Source organism: Pristis pectinata, chromosome 11 (genome assembly GCF_009764475.1).
Source record: "Pristis pectinata isolate sPriPec2 chromosome 11, sPriPec2.1.pri, whole genome shotgun sequence".
Classification (NCBI taxonomy): Eukaryota; Metazoa; Chordata; class Chondrichthyes; order Rhinopristiformes; family Pristidae; genus Pristis; species Pristis pectinata.
In genome coordinates, this window is record NC_067415.1 from 51,393,159 (window position 1) to 51,416,148 (window position 22,990).

General features: G+C 40.8%; 1 protein-coding gene across 1 annotated transcript in view; it reads left to right on the top strand.

Moving 5' to 3' along the window:
- Nucleotides 1-307: 307 nt before the first annotated feature.
- The window catches only part of birc2 (baculoviral IAP repeat containing 2), a 31,172-nt gene continuing 8,489 nt past the window's right edge, over nucleotides 308-22,990 (top strand). Inside the window, exons 1-6 of the mRNA XM_052026569.1 lie at nucleotides 308-459; nucleotides 12,458-14,556; nucleotides 15,380-15,479; nucleotides 17,175-17,256; nucleotides 17,354-17,405; nucleotides 19,942-20,181. Of these exons, the coding sequence (XP_051882529.1) occupies nucleotides 13,647-14,556; nucleotides 15,380-15,479; nucleotides 17,175-17,256; nucleotides 17,354-17,405; nucleotides 19,942-20,181 (1,384 nt within the window). The 5' untranslated portion in view covers nucleotides 308-459; nucleotides 12,458-13,646. The remainder of the gene's footprint in view (nucleotides 460-12,457; nucleotides 14,557-15,379; nucleotides 15,480-17,174; nucleotides 17,257-17,353; nucleotides 17,406-19,941; nucleotides 20,182-22,990) is intronic.

Here is a 22,990-nt window from a genome sequence, read left to right on the forward strand (position 1 = left end):
TTTGAGCAGGGCCGGCCACTCCGCCGCACGAAACGCACCCACAGCCGCCGGAAAGTCCCCGGCCGGCAGCCAATGGGCGGCCGCCAGCTGCTGCCTCTCACCGACCAATGGGAAGGGCAGAAGCAGCGGCAGCGACGGTTTTGTTTATGCTTTGAATTGAGGAACTGCGCAGCCGCAGTGAGTGCTGTTGGTGGGTGTGGTGGGAAGGAGAGTTTGAGTCGAGTGCGGGGAGTCTCGGTCGGTGGGGGTGGGGGGAAACAGGGGGCGGAGGGGCCGAACGCCTGGGTAAGGGGCAGTGGGCGGACGAGCGGAGCGCCCGGCAAGTTCCCGGAGGAAGGGTCGAGGGTTTCGGGGGGGGTGGTAAAGACAGGGAGGAGTCGTGCGAGGAAGAGGAGGCGGTGGCGACTTTGCTTTTCGGAAATTGCTGAGGTTTTGGGTTGAAGGAGCCGTTTCCATGAAGTGAGTAAGTCCTATCTCAAGCGCGGTGAAACGTCAGTGAAAAGGTGGTTTGAGGAAGCTGACTACAGAACGGAAAGGCCCGGTTTAAACTCGGCTGCAGAATCACCCTATTAGTCAATGTCCTGGAGGCAGTGCCGCCTCTTACGGTTAGGTGGCCACCCGTCTTAAGGTTCTTTCTGACTTATTACCAGACATGACTTGTGTTGAGTCAGAAGGGGGGAAAAATGTGTCCTCTATGGTAACTCCTTTCTGCGCCTAGGTTGCCTGTACTTGCAAAAATAATTCAGTCATTTGTCAAACAGGGTGGTAAAAGGGAGCCAACTCTGACTGTTCAGGTAAGACATAGGATCCAGTTTTCTTTTAAATTCATTTGTGAAACGTGGCGTCTCCGGCGAGTTCAGTATAAATTGCCTATATGTAATTGCCTTTCAGAAGGTGGCAGTGGGCTGTCTTGAACCTATTGAATTGCTTCTGATGAAGGGTATTCCCACGGTTCGGGGGGGGGGGGGGGGATGAGAGGTTGGCTACTTATTTCCAAATCAGGATGATCTGTGACTTGGGCAATCTGTAGGCAGTGGTCTACCCATGCATCTGCTGCCCTTGTTCTTTGTGGTATAGGTTGCAGGTGTAGGTGCTGCTGTCAGAGTAGCCTGAATAAATAACTGCAGTCCACTTTTTACATAGTACATACTATATTGTGCTGTTCATGAGGGAAATGAATGTTTAGGATGATTATAGTGTGCCAGTCAAGCTGCTGCCTTGACATGGAAAGTGTTGAGTTTTTTGCGTTCTCGGCACTGCACTCAAGGCCAGTAGAGAGTATTCCATCATTCTGCTGAATTGTGCCTTGTACTGTAAAACTCTGATAATCACGGGACATTTGGGACTTTGATAGACTGGTAGATTTTCTGGACTGTTGGATGTTATTTCAATGAATACACCGATACACTTTAAATGGACTTTACGGTAAATCTTCTAGTGAACCAGTTAGGTGGGAAAGGAGCACGGGAGCCAGGCCCCAGTGAGTGGGAAGGGAGCATAGCAAACATTACCTTTAAGCCAGATGCCAAACCATTGGGATTTCTGAATGGTTGGATGATCGGGTTATTATTAATTTTGGAAAGGCTTTGGGATGTCAGGACATGAATTGCTTTTCTGTACCATGCTCTTAGCCATGGTATTTATGTGGCTGGTCCAGTTGAGTTTCTGGTCAGTGGTGACCTCCAGGATATTGATAACAGTGATTTGGTGATGGTATTGCTGTTGAATGTTGCATGTCAAAGATAAGTTGTTGGAGGTGGACTTTACATGGTGCCTTTATGCCACTTGTTGTCTCCTGCTTTTACGTTGTCTAGCTCTTGTGGCGTGCAGGCATAGGCTACTCCAACTGCTGAGGAATGGTGATTGCAATTGAATTTTGTTCAATCATCAGTGAATATCTGTACTTCTAACTGTAATGAAAAAAAGGCCCTTAATAAAGCAGCTGAAGATGGCTGGGCCTGAGGAACTCCTGGGGTAATTGATCTCTGATAACTACACGATCCTCCTCTGTGTGAAGTATGGTTCCAACCACTGGATTTTTTTCCCTCTACCCCTTGACTTCTGTTTTACTAGGTTGCCTTGATGCCATGGGGAGTCAGTCGAACCTCACCTGTGGAATTCAGCTATTTGGTTATTGTTTGGGATAAGGTCTGGTGTCTAGTTGTCTTGGTGAAAACCCAGACTGACCATTGCTTAGTGCTGCTTGGCAACACTGTGACAGTCTTCATTGCTTTGGTTGAGAGGAGACTGGATAGTTTTTGTTCCTGATTTAGAAGTGGAGTTGTTTTAGTACAGAAATTTTTGATTACTTAATTGTATTTTTAAAGTAAAAACAATATGATCAGCAGATCGGGTAGCTTTGTGAAGAGAGAAATAACGGTTCTTATTGACATTCATCAGAACTGGGAGAAATTCAAACTGAGTTGGCTTGGAGGTGTAGTGAGGCTACACATTGTGTATTATGTACAATTTTGGCCTCCTTGCCCAGAAAAGGATATTATTGCTCGAGAGGAAGTGTAGTAAAGATTTACCAGACTATTTCCTGAGATGGTGGATCTGCGATTGAGTAACTCAGTCCACTGTATTCTCTAGAGTTGGGGAAAAGAATGACTTCATTGAGGCATGCAAAATCCTTTAAGGATTTAACAGAGTAGATATGAGGAGCATGTTTCCGCCGGCTGAGCAGTGTAGAACTAGGGGTGACAGTTTGAAAGTGAGGGGATAGGCCATTTAGGACTGAAATGAGATGTTTCTTCACTGTTAGTTTCTACTGCAAAAAGCTTTAGAGGGTCAGTCGTTGGTTACAGTCAAAATAGATCAATATATCACTGGACATTAGAGGAATCAAGTGGTGAGGGGCTATGGCAGGAAAATTCTGTTGAGGTAAAAGATCAGCCATGGTCTTGTTGAATGGAAGAGCAGCTCAATGGACCAAATAGCTTATTCCTGCTATTTGTGTTTCTTATGATGAAATGTGGGGAGGATAGCAATAGAGATAAGGAGATATTGTCAAGCTGGTGCAATGGCTAAATGGTGGACGAAATTTAAAGCTGAGAAAAAAATATGTGCCTGAAGCAGGATACCTGCTCTACCATTTAGTATGGTCAAGGCTGACATATTACCTCAGTACTACTTTCCTACACTTACCCCATAATGCTTATTCCCTTTATACTTTAAAATCTATTGATGCTTATCTTGAATATACAGTGACAGATCCTCTACAGTCCTCTTGAGCAGAGAATTCTAAAGATTCCCAACCTTCTGGATGAAAAAATGGCTTATTATTTGGGACTGGTTCAAGCCAAAGAAAACATCACCACACCTACCCTAAAATCTTGTACGTTTCTGTGTAATCACCTTGCATTCTTCTAATCTTAAGAACATAAACCCAGTTTACTTCATTTCTCCTTGTATTGACAAACTTGCCATCCCAAGAATCAATCTGTTCAACCTTTGTTGCAATGTATCCTTCCTTGAGTATGGAGACCTGAATTTCACACAACGGCCTTGCTCGTGCTTTATATCATCAGAGCAAGGTATCTGTACTCAAATTCTCTTGCCTTAAAGAGCAGTATACCATCTGCTGTTCTATTTGCTTGGTGAACCTGCATGTTACCTTTTAGTGATTTGGATGGAAGAACACCCGAGTCCCTCTAAACATCAAGTGTTCCATTTTGGTATGAAGATTAGAAAATGGCGATTTGAAGTGGAGGGGTCAATTCCAAAAGGCGTGTGAGAACCAGGATCTGTAGGTATAAATGCTTGGTTTGTTGAAAATAGCAGGACAAGTTGGGAAAGTGGATGAAAATAAAACCTGTGGAATTCTGGGCTTGAAAAGTGGAGTGCTGGAGCAAGAAAGTTGTGAAGAACCAACACAAAACACTATTTTGGTCACAATTGGAGTATTTTGACCAATTCTGGGTGTAACACTTTGAAAAACAGTATGAAAGGCGACAGATGAGATTTATCAGAATTATTCCAGGGATGAGAAACTTCAATTAGATAGATATTCTGAAGATGCTGGAGTGGTTCTCCTTGGAATGGGGAGGGGAGGGGGGGGGGTGACTTCTGATGTAGGTAATTAAAATCATGAAAAATTTATAGAGTAGATAGACTGCTCCCACTGGTGGAGGAGTCGAGAAGTTAGGACAATAAAATACAGGTGATTGGCAAAAGAACCAAAACCTGCATGAAGAAAAGTTTTCTCATTCTACAGTGAGTGGGAAGGATCTGGAATGCATTGTCAAGGGATATAGTGGAGGCATATTTAATTATAGTGTTTAAAAGGGAGCTGGATACATTTCTGAAAGGAAATAATTAGTAAATATTGCATATGATGTTTATTTAAGAAAATGTTCCTACTTTGAAGTCTTAAACTAGTGGCACTTTGGCATTTCCAGATGTGGGTGGATACTTATGAAAATGGTCTGGGTCTAGCCAAAAAAGAACAAGGTACAAGTCTGGGGCTTTTAAATGGTAATTTGTTGATTCACAAATCTTATGTTTTGAGCTGATTCCAGTAAATCAGCTTATTTTACCTGTGATAACGACATCAGAGCAATGCCATTAGTTTAAGTTGGTGATTTCAAAGCAGTTCTTCTGGCCTATTGGTAAAAGGTTGACAAAGGTGGGCTAAAATTTGAAGAAGGTTCCATAAGAGATGGGGAAAGAAAGATAAAGGTGGTCTAAATTCACCAGTACCGAAAAGGTGGGGAGGAACACTGTTAGAGTACAGGATGCCTGCCAAAGCTTCTTAATATGTAAATATTTATTTGACATATTGATGTACAATATCTCCATCCTTGAATGTTGGTATACCCTTTAGGTGAAAATGAACATATTGGGCATAAAATTTGTATCTGTAGTTTGTATTTTTGGATGCAGCCGGTTTCATTTCAGTTCCAAAATAACATTCTAGTGACAGAGTCCCATCTTCAAACTGGGCATATTGTTGGACCCGATAAGGTGCTATGGATCACTGTCAGCAGCAGACATGTATTCCTCCAGCCTGGCATATCCTTCATTGCAATTAAGCTGGGGATTCCCTATTTTAACAAGGAAAGCAGAAGAGCATGTTGGGAACAGTATCAGATATACTGAAAAGTGAGGCAGCAAGTAGGACTGCTGCTACAGAATTCCAAACCAGGTTTGATCCTAACCTCCAATGCTGTTTGTATAGAGTTTGCACATTCTCCCTATGGCAGCACAGATTACTTCCTGATGCTTTGGTTTCATCCCGCTTCCCAAAGACTTCCTGGTTGGTAAGTTAATTGGCTATTTTAAATTATCTCTAGTGAAGGTAGTGGGTAGGAGAAGCTCGAGGAGAGGGGGTGGAGTTAACGGCCATGTGAGATAGAATAACTTTTGAGAAATGAATGGGGGAATGGGATTGATGAGATATTCTAAGAGCCTGGCAAAGGTGCTAACTTGGAAAAGCTTCGACACAGGATTGTTAGAATGCTGAACAGCATGAGCCAAGCAATCCCATAGCCAATTGATTAGATCAAATTTCTGCAGTTCAGCCACGCGTATTCATGAAGTGTGAATAATTAAATACAAACGGAGAGGAGGCTCCAAGAACAGCCTCTGATGCCAGGGCCCATCGTGACTGTCAAAGAAAAGACGGAGGCATTTGCAACCATGTTCAACCAGGAGTGCCAAATGGACTTGGCTTGACGATCTCGATTTTCGCTTGAGATCCCAACCATCTCAGAAGCCAGCCTTCAGCCAATTTGATTTGCACTGTAAGAAACAACTTGGTGCACTGAAAATATAATAAAGACTAATAAACCAAACAACATCTTGGTGGTAGTACTGAAGACTCAATGTGCCTTTAGCCAAGCAGTTCCAGTATGAATTGTCACCAACTATGTGGGAAAATTGCCCGGGTATGTCCTAGCAACAATGCAAGACAGTACTCTGAATCATTAGCGCACAAGTTGTTGTCACCAATGTTTTAAAGAAAAAACCCTTGTTCACTAATGCCCAATATGGGCTTTACAAGAAGCACTTGGCTCTAGACCCCTTTGTAGCCTTAGCCCAAATGTGGATCCAAGAGCTGAGCTCCAAAGATGATGCAAGAGTAATTTACCCTTGGCAGTAAGATGGTATTTGACTGAATGTGGCACCAAGGACCAATGAGAATCAAGGGGAGAAAACACTCCAGTGGTCATAGTCCTACCTTGCATAAAAGAAGTTGGTTGTGGTCATTAGAGGTCACTCATTCCAATTCCAGGATGTCATTGCAGCAGTTCCTTGGAGATATTTCCTTAGCTGCACTATTCCTCAGCTGCTTCCATTGTTGATCTTCCATCATAACCAATCAGCCCCAAATCTGACCTTATGATTATGGAATGTTGACACTCAATTCCTGACAAGTCTCCCACTGTTAACAGTCTGGGGATTTCCATTGACTGAACACTCAACCAGAATAGCTATGTAATTTCTGTTACTATAAAATCGGGTCAGAGATTGGGTATCCTGTGGCAATGGTTCACCTCTGACTTCAAAGACTTTCCAGCATCTATTGGATATGTCAAGAGTGTGAGGCAATACTTCCCACTTGGACAAACCAGGACAAAGCAACACACTTGATAAGTACCCCAGCCACAACCTTAAATGTTTGTTCCCTTCATTACCTGTGTACCATGCAGAAAATGCACTGCAGTTACTTGGCTACGCTGTTGCTGACAGCATTTCTAAACCTGTGATTTCTATTGCAAAGAAGGGCAGGTGCATGGGAACACCACTACCATCTGCATGTTCCCCTCTAAGTGGCACATCGTATGATTTGGAAATATTGTTGTCCTTTGTCCTAGGTATAAATCCTTAAACTTTTGGCCAATTGCATTGTGGGAATATCTGCACCAGAATGACTGCAGGGTTTAAGAATGTGGCACACACCGTTTTCTCCTGGACAATTGGGGACAGGCAATAAATGCTGGTCATGTCAGTGATGTTTAGATCCTGAAAAAATAAGTATATAAAAATTGAATAATTCACTGAACAGTCTGCAGTTTTTAATTTAGAAAATCATTTCTGCCCACAAAAACAACACTAATTTTGACATTCTGTATCTTAAACACCCATTTTCAGGGCCAGTGATGCCTCCAAGTGTAATTCAAATTGTCATTAGGGCTTAATAGTACAGTAATCACTGCAGGCATTCAAGGATGTGTCATTGGGGAGTTCGGAAGAACAGCAAGGGGCTGAGTGAATTGAGCACATGGGGGCCATAAATACTGGTAATTGTTACTGATGTTTCTGGAAGTCTCATTCAATATAGCAAAAATGGTTTTGGAACAGCTGGAGGTAAATCGGTGCTAAAGCACTAGAAGGTGATCGAGTAGAAGCTGATTTTTTTCTTTGGTATACTTTAGGATATGAAGAGCTGCTTCAGTTTATTTCCCTAAAGGGGACTGAATAGTAAGCATTAAAGCTGGGACCTCCATACCCAAAATATAGACAAGTTCTAGAGAGCCATCAGCCTTTTTATTTTAGTTATTGACTTAAGCTATGTTATGCTTGCTATATACAAATCAATAAAATTGCGGAGACTTCATTGTGCATGAATGATTCTTTCAAAATTTAACTACATGCTGGCAGAGAGGGCTTTGAAGACTATGAATAGGAACAGAACAAGGCCATTCAGCAGGATTGATGGCTAATTTACCATTCTTCAGGTCCACTTTAATGCTCTTTATTCCTATAGAGCAGAAATCTATCTCTGCTTTAAGTGTGCACAAAGACTACACTTCTACATCTCTTTGTGGCAAGGAGTTCCAAAGACATTCAATCCTCTTGAAAGAAATTGTTCTTCCTTTCAGTTGTAAATGGGTGCCCCCCTGTTCTGAGACCAGACTCTCTGGTCCTATACTCTCCTGTTAGAGGAAACATCCACTTTGGATTTATTCTGTCTAGTCCTCTAAGAAATCTGTATCAAATAAGTTGTTTTTTTTTTCGTCTATACACCAATGAGCAGATTCTCGGTCTGTTTAACCTTTTATCATGGGACAGTCCCTCTATACCCAATAAAATATTTTAAAGGACCAAAACTATTCACAGTACTCTAAATGTGGTCTAGATGCTGACATTTGCTTAGTATCAAGGGTTCTGGTTTTGGCTTCCTGCCATAGATTTTCTGTCTTGCCACCTGCTAAACTCAATATAGTTGGCTGCCAGACAAGAGAAAGAGCAAAACATGACATTTGGTCTTTCAGTTTAGAAGACATTTTGCATCCTTTGTTTTGACATACTATTTGTTACTTTTTGGCCTTCCGCGCAACATTCCCATATCTAATCTCAAAAGTTCAGAATACATGAGTCGGTTCACTATATCAGTCAATATCAATCAAACCCAAACAAAGGTTAAAGGAACTCATTGTGTCAAGCAGCATCTGTGGAGGGAAACAGACAAGTCAGCGTTTTGGGTTGAGACCCTTCATCTGGATCTGTAGTGGTTTATTTTGTTTTGCTCCAGATTCCAGCATCTGCAGTCTTTTATGTCTCCAATCAACATTACTTTGAAGGTAGCAATAAAAATAAACCGCTGGAAGAACTCAGCAAGTCAAACAGTATCTGTGGCGGCAAAGGGATGGTCAGCATTTCTAGTTGTGACTCTATAATAGAACTGAGGATAGAGGGATGATGGCCGGTATATAGAAGTGAGAGGAAGGGGTGAGGGTGAGACTGAGGCTGGTAGGCAATAGGTGGAGCCAGATAGATTGGTGGGAGGACATGATGGGCAGCTGGAGTTGGGAGGGGGAGTGTTGAGACAGAAGCTGGTTGGTGATAGGTGGAATCAGATAAGGGAGGGATAATGGAACCAGATGGGGGACGAAATTGGAAGGGTGAATTAAGGGAGAAGAAACCTAGGTAGATAAATATGTTGGTGAGTGGCAGAGGGAATGAGATGGGGGAGCAGTGACTCTAGATAACAAGTTGGGGGAATGGGGGGGTGGAGAGAATGGAAAAGGTGAATAAAGGGAGAGAGAGAGCTTGGGTGGACCAGTAGGAGTGGGAAAAGAACATGGAATAGGTAACCTACTTCAAAGGTAAATGGAAATAAAAAAAAATTGAAGATACTGGAAATCTGAAACAAAAATAGAAAATGCAAGGAGTCAGCAAGTTGGGCAGCATCTGTGGAAGGAGAAACAGTTAACGTTTTGGGTCTGTGACCCTTTGTCAGAATTGGGAAAGAGGTGCAAATAGGTTTTCATGAGGGGAAATGGGGGAGGGTTGTATCGTGCAAGGGGAGTTTGTGGTAAGAGTTGAGATGGCTTATCAGCACATTCAGCTACTAGGCCTCTGAGTTTCAATCCTCGCATCAGTCACGCATTATACAACCATGGGACCATATCCCATCTGCCTCGTGTTCACTCTTGTCAGAAATTCCCTCTGTTTAACCCGCATCTCACTGCTACCCAGACTGACTAATTTCTCCTTCACAGGTCTGATGCAGGGTTTCATCTAAAATATTAACTGTTTCTTTTTCCATAGACGCTGCCTGACCTGCTTAGTTTTTTTACAGCATTTTCTATTTTGTTTTTTTTTACCCAGCAGGGTGGGCTCATGAGTGTAGGATAAGCCCCACCACCTTGCCATTAACAACTTGTTACACAGGCCTAGTAGGTTAATGTGCTGATAATGTAGGTTAATGTACCCATTAATTTTCAATTCTTCCAATTGCAGATAGAAACATAGAGAAACATAGAAAACCTACAGTACAATTCAGGCCCTTTGGCCCACAAAGCTGTGCCGAACATGTTCCTACCTTAGAGACCCATAGCCTTCTATTTTTCTCAGTTCCATGTACCTATCCAAAAGTCTCTTAGAAGATCCTATCATATCCACCTCCACCACCACCGTTGCCGGTAGCCCATTCCACGCATTCACCACTCTGGGTAAAAAAAAACGTACCCCTGACATCTCCCTTATACCTACTCCCCAGCACCTTAAACCTATGTCCTCTTGTGGCAACTATTTCAGCCCTGGGAAAAAGCCTCTGATTATCTACCCCATCAATGCCTCTCATCATCTTATATACCTCTATCAGGTCCCTCCTCATCCTCTGTTGCTCCAAGGAGAAAAGGCCAGGTTCGCTCAACCTGCTTTCATAAGGCATGCTCCGCAATCCAGGCAACATCCTTGTAAATCTCCTCTGCACCCTTTCTATGGCTTCCACATACCTTCCTGTAGTGAGGTGACCAGAACTGAGCACAATATTCCAAGTGGGGTCTGACCAGGGCCCTATATAGCTGCAGCATTACCTCTCGGCTCCTACATTCAGTTCCACGATTGATGAAGGACAATACACTGTATGCCTTCTTAACCACAGAGTCAACCTGTGGAGCTGCTTTGAGCGTCCTATGGACTCGGACCCCAAGATCCCTCTGATTGTCCACACTGCCTAGAGTCCTACCATTAATACTATATTCTGCCATCATATTTGACCTACCAAAATGAACCACTTCACACTTATCTGGGTTGAGCTCCATCTGTCACTTCTCAGCCCAGCTTTTCATTCTATCTATATCCCGCTGTAACCTCTGACAGCCCTCCATACTATCCACAACACCTCCAACCTTTGTGTCATCCGCAAACTTACTAACCCATCCCTCCACTTCCTCATCCAGGTCGTTTATAAAAATCACAAAGAGTAAGGGTCCCAGAACAGATCCCTGAGGTACATCGCTGGTCACTGACCTCCATTGCAGAATACGACCCTTCAACAACCACTCTTTGCCTTCTGCAGGCCAGCCAGTTCTGGATCCACAATGCAATGTCCCCTTGGATCCCATGCCTCCTTAACTTTCTCAATAAGCCTTGCATGGGGTACCTTATCAAATGCCTTGCTGAAATCCATATACATTTCATCTACTGCTCTCCCTTCATTGATGTATTTAGTCACATCCTCAAAAAATTCAATCAGGCTTGTAAGGCAGGACCTGCCCTTGACAAAGCCTAATATGCTCCTTTTGTTCTACACAAACCTCCCCTACTTCCCTCTTACTGAAAAGCTACTTAGGTCTCAATTTCCCCATCCTGAAACATTGTTTCCCATTGTACAGATGCTGACTGGCTTGCTGAGTTTTTCAAGCGTTTTGTTTTTGTTCTTTTCAAGTTAGCACTGCTTTGCGCACATGCGAGTGAAACTTGGTATTGACCCTACCCCCAAATCAAATTTGTGTGTGGCGCAGTTTTCTTATTTATTCCACTGGCAGGCACTGTTCTGCAACACTTGCATGAAAGTTGAATTGTGTGTGCTTAATGTGTAAGTACGTGGGTGAAGGTTGATAATACAGAGCTCATTTTCTTTTATATATAAAGACCATCTGGTAATTAAGGGCTGATTTGATTGAAGTCTTCAAGGTGGTAAGGGATATAGAGTATAAATCTAAAAAGACCAAATTTAAAAATTGCAGTGGTAGAAGTTGGGAGTTTGTCACAAATGGCATTTGATAGTAGGTTGATTCTTTTAAATATAAGATATTTATTAACCAAAGATTTAAAGGGAAATGTGGGGGGAGGGGTGGAGAGAGCATCTGGAATTGAGTCACAGATGAATATCATCTTTAGTGGGCAAGAGAGATTAAAGGACATTCATTTCTCTGTTCCCATATTTTTAAGTTGTGTATAACATTCAGACATTGACCAGAGTTAAGTATCATTAATCTTGTGGTAAGTCATTGTTAGTGCTGTTACTAACTTCATTAACTCCATTTGGAGATGAATGCTATATTGGAGAAATCTAAAACTCTCCCTTCAGCACAAACCATGTACTTGTCTGCACTATCATCCTACTCTGTACTTGTCATCTGGAGATTGCTTTCTTATGTGGGTTTTGCCTTTACATTTAATCTGCATCTGGGATTTAACTGTCTTCCAGCAGCACCTCATCTATCTTGTTGTCATGTAATTAGATTAAAATGGGCCACAGTTTCCAGTTCACCTTCACATACATAATGTTCTGCACCCCCTCCTTAGTGCTGTTCTTACCCTGGAACTAGGGAAGCAATGTGCTGACAAATTTAGACCTTGTTTGGCAGTTAAGTTATAAAATAATACTTTGTGCTTTTTGTAAGGGGGAGGGGAAAAGAATGAAGAGGCAACTGAGCATTATTGGGAGAATTTGGCAGAGCTTTAAACCGTTTGCATTATGGAACTAGCATAGCTTAAAGTGAGTCCATTCTGGATGCTGAACATGTCAAGTAGTGTGATACCAGTGTTTAGCTATTTGTGTGCTTCTGTCTTTCTACTCTGTTCCCAAAGTGGTTAACAGGCTTTTAACTGTAATAAGTAATTCAACAATGTTAGAGAATTGCTTATCATCAAAGTATATTATAGTTTAATAAAGTTAATGGGAACAGTGATAAATATAAATTGAAATGTGGTAGTTGCAAAGTTATGCTTTGTAGTTTAAAAAAACTTTGCTGAATACTTTTTTCTTCATCCTCAGGGTTCTTTCGAAGATCTACAGTCTCCAGTTACTTTTGCCATGCTAATATTTCCAAAATTGAAGATGTACCTTTTTCTTAGTCGAAGTTTTAACTTTATGATGGAAGTTTAAACATCAATGGGCATATACCTTTTTTGGAAGGAGCTTTGTTTCTGTTCAATTATAATTTTTCAAGAAGGCCTCTATTTAAGTGAAACCTTGCACTCAATTTTCTGCTCATTTTGGAAATTCTATTCCTTATAAAGGTCATCTTTCAGTTGCACTTCAAACATTAACCATTTTGCTTTGATTTCAAATAAAGACATTTAAATAAAAGGCAATCAGCAGTTTTACTTACTCTTGGCTTTGCTCATCAATTTCATTCCAAGTAGTAATTTTTTTTCTTAAATAGAATAGGTGCATAAAATAACTTGTCTGTTTTTGCATGTTATTATGCCAGTTCAGGAAATTATATTGAGCTAGGAATGGGAGAGAAAAGCAACTTCAAAACTGCTTTTTTCCTCAAACAAATATGACGTCAAAATAAGACCCTATGCACATTGGCTGCTGCATGTATACGTCACAACAGAACTTTAGAAGTACACAGTTGATACTCTACAATCATTTAATAGCAGAACTTTTTTCCTTTCGTATAATTTAATTTCTTAAAGTCTATCTTGTAATACAATTAATGCTCTAAATTTAACTCACCCTGCCAAGTATTTGGTTGCATTCTGATATCAGAATCCCATTCTGGGCAATCAGCTTGGTCTGTCCAGAAGATCAAGTCAAAACTTGCTGTGAGCTGGTGATTCAGAGGAACAACTCTCATGAATCATTCACTCTCTTCCCTTCCCTTTTCTTCTCCCATCAGTTTTTCATCTTTCCTCTCTCTCCCACCACTAGCCCCTCCCCAGCCCACCAATCTCCTCCAGACTCAAACTTACCTGATGGTGGTGGTCATCCTTGCAAGTTGATAGCAGTTAAGATTAATATCACTGCAATGCATAGAACCTGTCAGGTTAGGATAGGATTTAGGGCCTGGTTAGGATAGGATTTAGGGCCTAACTCTTTTAAGTGAAATTCAGGAGTTGGTCTCTTCAGCCTTCCTGCATTTTTTTAATTGCTCACCTATGTGCAGCGCTCCAGTCTTACGCCCATAAATTTTTAGCTTTGGAAACTAGTAACAAAGCTCCTCCCAAAAAAAGGTATGCCCTTGTTCTGCAAAATATTCTTCATGAATATACTTCAAAATCAAAGTTTTAGCAACTTTAGAATAGGTGGTGATCAAGAACTGCAATATGACCTGTCTTCAGAACTATACCGCATTTCAACGTTTGCTAAATTCCCGCCAAGTGTTTTGATATCTGAAAGGAACCTTGCACGTGCTGGATTCTATTACACCAATATTGGTGATAAAGTGCAGTGTTTCTCTTGTGGGGTTATTGTTGAGAACTGGCAACCAGGAGATAATGCAGTTGAAAGGCACAAAAGGGCTAACCCAGGCTGCAGTTTCGTTAATACCCTACGTTCGAGCCTTGACTGCTCTTCAAGTCGCTCTCGATTTTCTCTGCCAAGTGGCTCTTTTTTTCAGTCGTCATATTATGAAAATGCAGCGCCACCTGATTTGTACTGCAGCAGTCTTCCTGATCCAGTGGCCTCCAGAAGTGTGGAAGACATGTCACAACAATTGAGATACCCACATTACAGTGCAGCTATGTATAATGAAGAAACAAGACTTCAAACTTTTCAGAATTGGCCCTCCTATTCTTCTTTAATTCCAATAGAGCTAGCTAAAGCTGGGTTTTATTATACTGGGGAAGATGATAAAGTTGCATGTTTTGTTTGTGGTGGAAGATTAAGTAACTGGGAACCTGGTGACCGTGCATTAACTGAACATAGAAGACATTTTCCTTCATGCCCCTTTGTTTTGGGTAATGAGGTTGGTAACGTTCCCATGAATAATTCAGAATCGCAAAGACTGAATCGACATGCTGCCATACATCCAAGACATCCCGAAATGCAGTCTTATGATACACGGCTACAGACATTCTTGAGATGGCCAGTGAGGAATTTTATGCAACCCGAACAGCTATCTCGAGCTGGTTTCTACTATGTTGGTATGAGCATTTTATTTCTAGTTTACTCTAGTAAACCTGAAGACGTAGAATGAAATTGTAACTGTTCTGATCTGAGGAAGCACTGAATATCCTTTATAAATGGAGCTCAAGACATGGTTGGGCCACTTTGGGGATGGGATGGTGAAGAGACTGTTACCTTAACTGTTGTTTTCATGGAGACATAAACTTATTCAGATATGCTATTCATTGACACCACGTGTAGCACAGCTTTGTAGGATGGAGGTGAAGTGAAAGAAATTACATAGGCCAGAAGATCAGTCAGAACAGAAGTTTAACTGTTGCCCTCCTTTATTATGGTCTCCTCTACCATCATTTTAAATAATAAAATTCTCCTGCTTAAGGTTTGAGTACTGAGGTATTTAACTTTTTTTTAGTCTTTCATTCCATCATTGAATACTCTCAGATTGGCTATAACAATCAATTGTTGGTTGAGTCCACTTTCTCCTCAGACTTGCAACAGTGTGAATTTCTTTACTTCGTGATAAGATTTTATGGTCCCTTCCATTAGTATTGAGTTGTGACTATATATGCTCACTTTTTGTTAGGCTTTCACACCGAACAAAGAATCTTCACCTCATCATTCAGTACTAAATCTAACTAGATGTTAGATAAAAGAAACAGTACTCAGAGGCTACTCAATCCCTTCAATAAACTGCTTTCATCTTAGTATTTGTATCTTATCATCTGCCTTTGTGGTTTCTGGCAAATGTTAAAAATATTTAAATAGAAGGGATTTAACCAAATGAGGGATATTTTGGATTACCACCAAATGAAGTTGAGAATTGTATCTTTATTTACTTAGGTCAAAATGATGATGTGAAATGCTTTTATTGTGATGGTGGCCTGAGGAGCTGGGAGGCTGGAGATGACCCATGGGTGGAACATGCAAAATGGTTCCCAAGGTAAATTGTTCAGATGACCATTTAACAGAATGTGTTGAAATGTTTCCAGAATATTTAAGGATAAGCTAAAGGTCTGCTTTTGTAAGAAATGGATACCCATTCCGGGCCTGAACTACCCACCGGTATATAGAAACTGCTCAGAGCCCTCGTGCCAGTGGTTTATTCATGTCTGACTAGCCAATCGCTGTGAAGGTTGCAATCTTGGATGTACTGCTCGTGTGGTGGTCCTGAGCGAGCTATCTTCACCCACTCGGGGTGCTGGTTAGGGTCATTGTAGCATGGCTTGACCCAACCTGAGGCAGCATGTTTTATCAGAGTATACACCTGGTCTGAACCCAACACATGGTTGGGTTTGTGTCAGGTAGCCAGCTTCTGTGATAATTTATGTACTTCTTATCATAAAAACTTTATGAATTTATTGATTTGAGCAGAACTATATAGCTGGGTGAGCCTGATTTTAAGAGTGTGGGCAGGGATGATGGGTGGGGAAAGCATTTTGGGTTTCGGGTCTTACTTCTCCAGTTTATTGGTATCCCATTCGCTACACGAACATTCAAGCTGTCGGAGGCCTACTGATGCTACAGTGTATCCTATTTACAAGGGGCATTGTAGCAATTTTCCAAAGCTGCTTCGACAGCACCTCTCAAACCTACAACTTGCCTAGTAGGACAAGGTCAGCAGGAGTATTAGAACTGACAGATGCCAGTAGAGCAGTTATCTCGCAGCTCCAGCAACCCAGTTTCGATCCTAACTTCTGGTGCTGTGTAGTGTGGAGTTTGCAAGTTTCTCTGTGACCACTGGATTTCCTATAAGTGTTCCAGTTTCCTTCCACATCACAAAGATAGGTGGCTTGATAGATTAATTGGCCACTGTATATTACCCCAGGTGTAGATGATTGGTACACTCTGGGGAGAGTTGAGGGGAATGTGGGGAGAATAAAATGGGTAGTTAATGATCAATGCAGACTTTGTGGGTAATGGGGCCTGCTACTGTGAACTCCATGAATTTCGGTAGATCTAATATTTGAGAATTTAGCTCAGCACCCTCATCTTAAGGATAGTAAAGATGCACATTAGCCCATGAGGTGAGGAAAAGAATCTTGTCGCTGAGCCAGAAGGCCCAGTCTAAAGTTAGAGTTTTAAAATGATGCACTTATTATTATATTGGTGTGATCAATTTTAAACTAGAATTTATGTTTAAAAGTGTACATATACTCAAACATTTTTGCACCATATTTGAACTACTCCCCTGGTTCTTAGAATTTTAGTGACACCTAAGGAATAAAATTATTTATACAGGCCATCCTGGGTAATGAACAGGTTCCACTTTCATGGACATCCATGACTCAGAAATGCACAAAAATCATTCTATGGTAACCGCACCACTACAGTATTGTAATGAATGGCATCAAAAGCATGTAAGGTGTATGAGGAAAGAAAGAACAATTAATAAAAAGAGAGGGGAGAAACTAGTTTCTACTGTTTGTAGGAATGAACGCCATGTACATATGCTGGGCTGTTGAATTTAATATTATGGGAGCTTGTTCATACGTGGTGAGTGTCCATAAGTTAGGTGTTCGTAACCCAAGGACGGCCTCTGACAATCCTTGTTCTCCCTTCTTTATATCTATTCCACACTAATGTTAGTCCTCAAACCTGATTGTGGTTTTAACCTGCCAGTATATTATCATTTTAGGTGTGACTATCTTCTCCAAGAGAAGGGACAAACATTTGTAAATCAGATTCAGACAAGGTTTCCAAACCTGCTTGATTTCCAGGTAATATTTCACTTCAGTTAATCAGAATGTCATATGTGGTGTCTATATCTGTATTTTAACAATAGTTTAAAATATTTTAAAACATTTCACCATTTCCTTTGTAGCTGCATTCCAGTTCGATGACACCTTGGAGGAAACTCAAACAGCAGGTAACCATAAAACATTGTAAAAACAGCTTGAGGAACTAAAATATTTTCTATATTATTTACCTCGAGATTGCTATGCACTGTTCCTTGCTAACCTTCCAATCTCATGCTAATCCTTAATTGGGAGAAGGCTGAGAGTTCCTTCATTGTATTTTCTCTTTGGCTACCCCAATACCCCTTATGAATTAGAATTATGTAGGCAGAAATGTCAGAAGTAATCTGTATAAATATGGCTTCCAACCTTGTTAATCATCCCCAAGCAATTTCTTTGGATTTGTATTTCTCTAATGTTAAACTATTAAATAAATAATTACCTTACCCTATCTATATTTTGTGCTTTGTGCAGAGAGCGATTGTTTTCTGGTAATTTGTGAACATCCCAAAAGCTCTTAAATTAGGGTAACTCCTATATTGCAAGAAGAACCTCATTTGCACTAATTTGGAAAGGATCTTTTATAACTTTACTATAGCATGAGCTCAATGCCAGGCCTACTTTAATAAAGGGTTTGTGCACCAGTAAATATGAACCAGAGTTGTTAGGAATGCAGCAATTAACTAAGGTAATTGAATAATTTGGCCAGTTATTTTAAATACCAAAGAATGGTAAAGTTGCGTATTGCACTACCACTAGCAACAGTTATGGTTAAGAACATAAAAGCAGTTAATAGGAAGCTACAGAAGCGCACGAGTTGGGGGGAAGGAATAAAAAGATATGTTAAAGTAAAAGGTGGGAAGGGGCTCATGGCTGAAAGGCCCACTTTTTCCAGTTTTTACATTAGTTACCAGTTCTTTTCTTACAATTGTATTTTATTGGTCTTAACTGTTATATTAATTGCTAAGAAGCTAATAATAAGATGCAAGCCATATTATAGTTCAGGTATTGTTTTTATTTAAAAAAATGTGGTGGATGATTATCATTGATTCATTTCAATGTACACAGAGCACAACAAATCTTTTGCAAGGACTGTAAAAATATTAAGAACGCCTGAAGCAAATTTAAACTATTAAACAGCAAATGTTCTTCACAAGCGCATTTCATAAGGAGATAATAGGATCGATGATTAAAGAGGTAGTTTTTAAGGAATGCCTCAAAGGGGGTAAGAAAAGTAGGAGGGTTTAGGGAGGGAATTCAAAAAAGATTATGGCCATGAAAGCATGACTTCCGATGATGGTGTCATTTTAAAATCAGGAGTATGCAAGAGATCAGAGTGAGGAAAAATCTGTAAATGTGCAGGACTGAATGAGATTAAAGATTAAAGGACAAGTCATAGCAATTTGGATACAATGTTAGTTTTAAGATCTAGTTGTTCCTTAGCCAGTTCAGGTCCGCATGCATAGACGTGATGAACTATGGCATGGGGTGAGGAAACAATATGAGGCCCTTATGTTGGTATAGCTAGATAAGAATATAACGGGGGTAAATGCAATCCTTTTTGAGATGTTAGCAGAGAATAGCAGTCAAACAGGTCAAGAAGAATGAGAAGGAATAATTTACTGTTGTTATTTGTGTAGAATATTATTGTGGTTTTGATAAGAGTGATATGCATGACTGTAATGGACTGGAAATCTTACTTGCAGTTAGGTTTTTTTCTGTGTGTGAAATGATGACTGTTGGTATCTGTTAACATGCAAATGTCAAAATGAAACTAGGTGGTCAGTGGTTTAATATGAACAGGGTGGAGAGAGGGCAAGATGGTCCATGTGGACTATGAACATGGGGGGAAGAAAAGTAGAGAAATTTAAAAATGCAAGTTCAGCACATGGGTAGAGGGGAAAATTTGAGGATATTTCACCTAATGGGTTTGGGAATTATGTTAGTGACAATATTTGAACTTCTGTTATGTTGCAAAGGAGTGCTGTCATCAGTTAATTAATTTTGCATGGGTTTGGTGTGACTTGAGTTTTGGTCTGGAGATTTACAAGGGTTTCACTTTATTAAAGGAAACCTCTGATCTTCACAGTATTCCATATTTGTCGCAACAAAGAGTCTGCTGGAGGAACTCAGTGGGTCGAGCAGCATCTGTGTGAGGAAAGGAATTGTCGGTGTTTTGGGTCAAAACCCTGCATGAGTCCTGATGTAGGGTTTTAACCTGAAACACCAACAATTCCTTTCCTCCCACAGATGCTGCTCAAACTGCTGAATTCCTCCAGCAGACAGTTTGCTCCATATTCCAGCTTCTCTCGTCTCCATTCCATATTTGTAAGCAGATGAAGAGATTTTGTGCATATTATTGTTCATGTAGTGATTGAGAAGCTATCTTTCTGCTTGATCATCATTCCAACTAGTAACATAATAATAACTCCCAAAGCACTAGAATCCTAATCTAATCTTATGTAGATTCTAAACCAGGAGCAGAAATTTAGCCTATATATAATCTTGTCTCTTAATTTAACCACTGAACAATCAGATAGGTCTGTACAACATTTTTCCAGGTGCTATACTGAGATAACCAACATCTCTGATGATTCAGATAGGATAATAGCTTGGGAATCTTTTCATTTGTCTAAAGAAAAACTTCAATATTTTCAATTCACTCAGTTCATTTTGAGCCTGGAGAAAGTCGTTCAGAGGATGCAGTCATGATGAACACACCAGTTGTTAAGGGAGCTATGGAAATGGGTTTTGGTCGAAAACTTGTGAAGCAGACAGTCCAAAGAAAAATTGTCACAAGTGGCGAGAATTACAAATCTGTTATAGAATTAGTGACTGACTTATTGAATGCTGAAGATGAAGAAAGACAAGAAGACAGAGAAAGAAAACTGGAAGAGATGGATGAAGGTATGCTATTGAGAGTGTTGTTTGCCCTTTTTTGTTGATATGGTTATAATGACAGAATGTTACTCTACTGGAAAGCTGAATCTCTTTAATCCAGATGTAAAGCTCAGTTTATCATAGTTTCAAAAATTACACATTTCTCATTTGGTAAATCGAGTTTGGTTAATGCACTAAAATATGACACACAATACGTTTGAGCAGATCTGTGACTTGTTCAGCTGATTTTAGAACATAGAACATAGAGAAACTACAGCACAATTCAGGCTCTTCGGCCCACAAAGCTGTGCCGAACATGTCCATACCCTAGAAATTAGTAGGCTTACCCATAGTCCTCTATTTTTCTCAGCTCCATGTACCTATCCAACAGTCTCTTAAAAGATCCTATCGTATCCGCCTCCACCACTGTTGCCGGCAGCTCATTCCACGCACTCACCACTCTCTGAGTAAAAAACTTACCCCTGACATCTCCTCTATACCTACTCCCCAGCACCTTAAACCTATGTCCTCTTGTGGCCACCATTTCAGCCCTGGAGAAAAGCCTCTATCTACCCGATCAATACCTCTCATCATCTTATATACCTCTATCAGGTTCCCCCTCATCCTCCGTCGCGGAGAAAAGGCCGAGTTCCCTCAACCTACTTTCATAAGGCATGCTCTGTGTTCCAGATGGCATCCTAGTAGATCTCCTCTGCGCCCTTTCTATGGCTTCCACATCCTTCCTGTAGTGAGGCGCCCAGAACTGAGCACAGTACTCCAAGTGGGGTCTCACCAGGGACCAATACCTCTCTGCAACAATACCTCTCGGCTCCTAAATTCAATTCCCCGATTGATGAAGGACAATACACCATATACCTTCCTAACTACAGAGTCAACCTGCGCAGCTGCTTTGAGCGTCCTATGGACTCGGACCCCAAGATCTCTCTGATCCTTCACACTGCCAAGAGTCCTACCATTAAGACTATATTCTGCCATCATATTTGACCTACCAAAATGAACCACTTCACACTTATCTGGGTTGAACTGCATCTGCCACTTCTCAGCCCAACTTTGCATCCTATCTATATCCCTCTGTAACCTCTGACAGCCCTCCAAACTATCCACAACACCTCCAACCTTTGTGTCATCCATAAACTTACTAACCCACCCCTCCACTTCCTAATCCAGGTCGTTTATAAAAATCACAAAGAGGCTTGTGTGTCACAGTGCTATGCACAGTAAGTAAACCTCAACTGTATGACCATTCCTTGCTTGTGGACTTTTGAATAAATGTATTTGCGCTGCTCATCAGTAACTTGGAGTTTTGTCCGTAACACCATATGCATATGGAGCACCCAGATTCCACCATCAGTCTCACATTTCAAAGAAAACATTCTCTTTGATTTCCTGGTCACTCTTCTATCCCAACCTGTTTAATGGAACTTTTGCACGCAACTGTAGGAGATGTAATACCTGTCCTTTTTACCTCTTCTCATCATCCTGGGACCCAAATTGCCCCTATTAACCCATCCCTCTCTTACCTTCCCTGCTACTGAAAAGTTTTTTTTTTGCATTCCCAATTCTGACAAAGGGCCCCAAACCAAAAACATTAACTGTTTCTCTTTCCACAGATACTGCCTGACCTGCTGAGTGTTTCGTTCATTCTGTTTTTACTTCAGATTTCCAGCATCTGCGGTTATTTTTGATTTTCATGATGTCAGCACTGCCAAGTTGCAGCCTTTTCTTAATTTAGAATGGCTGAACCTGAAGTGGCTGAACTCTCATTAGCAGCTGGAATTTCCACCGCCCTCTATCCTCCCCTCTACCTCTTGCAACCAAAAGATGCTATTTGAGGGAATAACCTCCTAAAAGTTTTATCTAAAGAGTGGGTTTGTCAACTGCTTGCTAGTTATTTGCTGATATAGTTTCTACTGGTGTTTGGCTATGATTCTGCAAGGAATGGTGCTTTGCAGAATTAAGTTGCTCAACAATACAGGGACTGAATAGAACAGGAACTGAAGGACTATGTAGAAGCTTGAAATTGGAAAACAAAACTAGTTGTTCCTGGTCAAGGATAGGCATTTTCCTTCGAGTGTAGCATAATTGGCAGAATGAACAGAGGGCATGCAGAGCCATACAACTAGGATAGTGAGGTGGACAACTGTAGGTAAAAGACGATATATGTTGTAAATTGAGTTGTTTTCCTTCTTAACTTTGGCAAAGGCCAGTAAGAGATGTGGTTCTGTCAGGAAATCTTCATTCAAATATGCCGTGCTTTAACCATAACCCAACTGCAGCATTGCGAGGGCCAGTTTACCTGAAGATTTCAAGGTCATCTTCTGGTTCACTTTTGAAGACTGTTCCAAAATGCCAACATACATTAAACATGTTCAGTTCCACTCTCATTTTGTTGCCCTTGCACAAAAACTGTTGCTGTGGATGTGGCAATGCTTCAGGCATTTCACTGTACTTAATCTTCCCATGCATACATTGTGTTAGGCTGAAACCTATCTCAGTGAGGTAAAACTAGCCAAGACTCTGGGTAGTGCAACTAAAACTCAGTTTATTATAGGTGGAAACACTACAGTAATGCAGGATATCCTTTTATAGTTTTCTATAACATACAGTGGCATGCAAAAGTTTGGGCACCCCGGTCCAAATTTCTGTCACTGTGAATAACTAAGCGAGTAAAAGATGACCTGATTTCCAAAAGGCATAAAGTTAAAGATGACACATTTCTTTAATATTTTAAGCAAGATCACTTTTTTATTTCCAACTTTTAGAGTTTCAAAATAACGAAAAGGGAAAAGGGTCCAAAGCAAAAGTTTGGGCACCC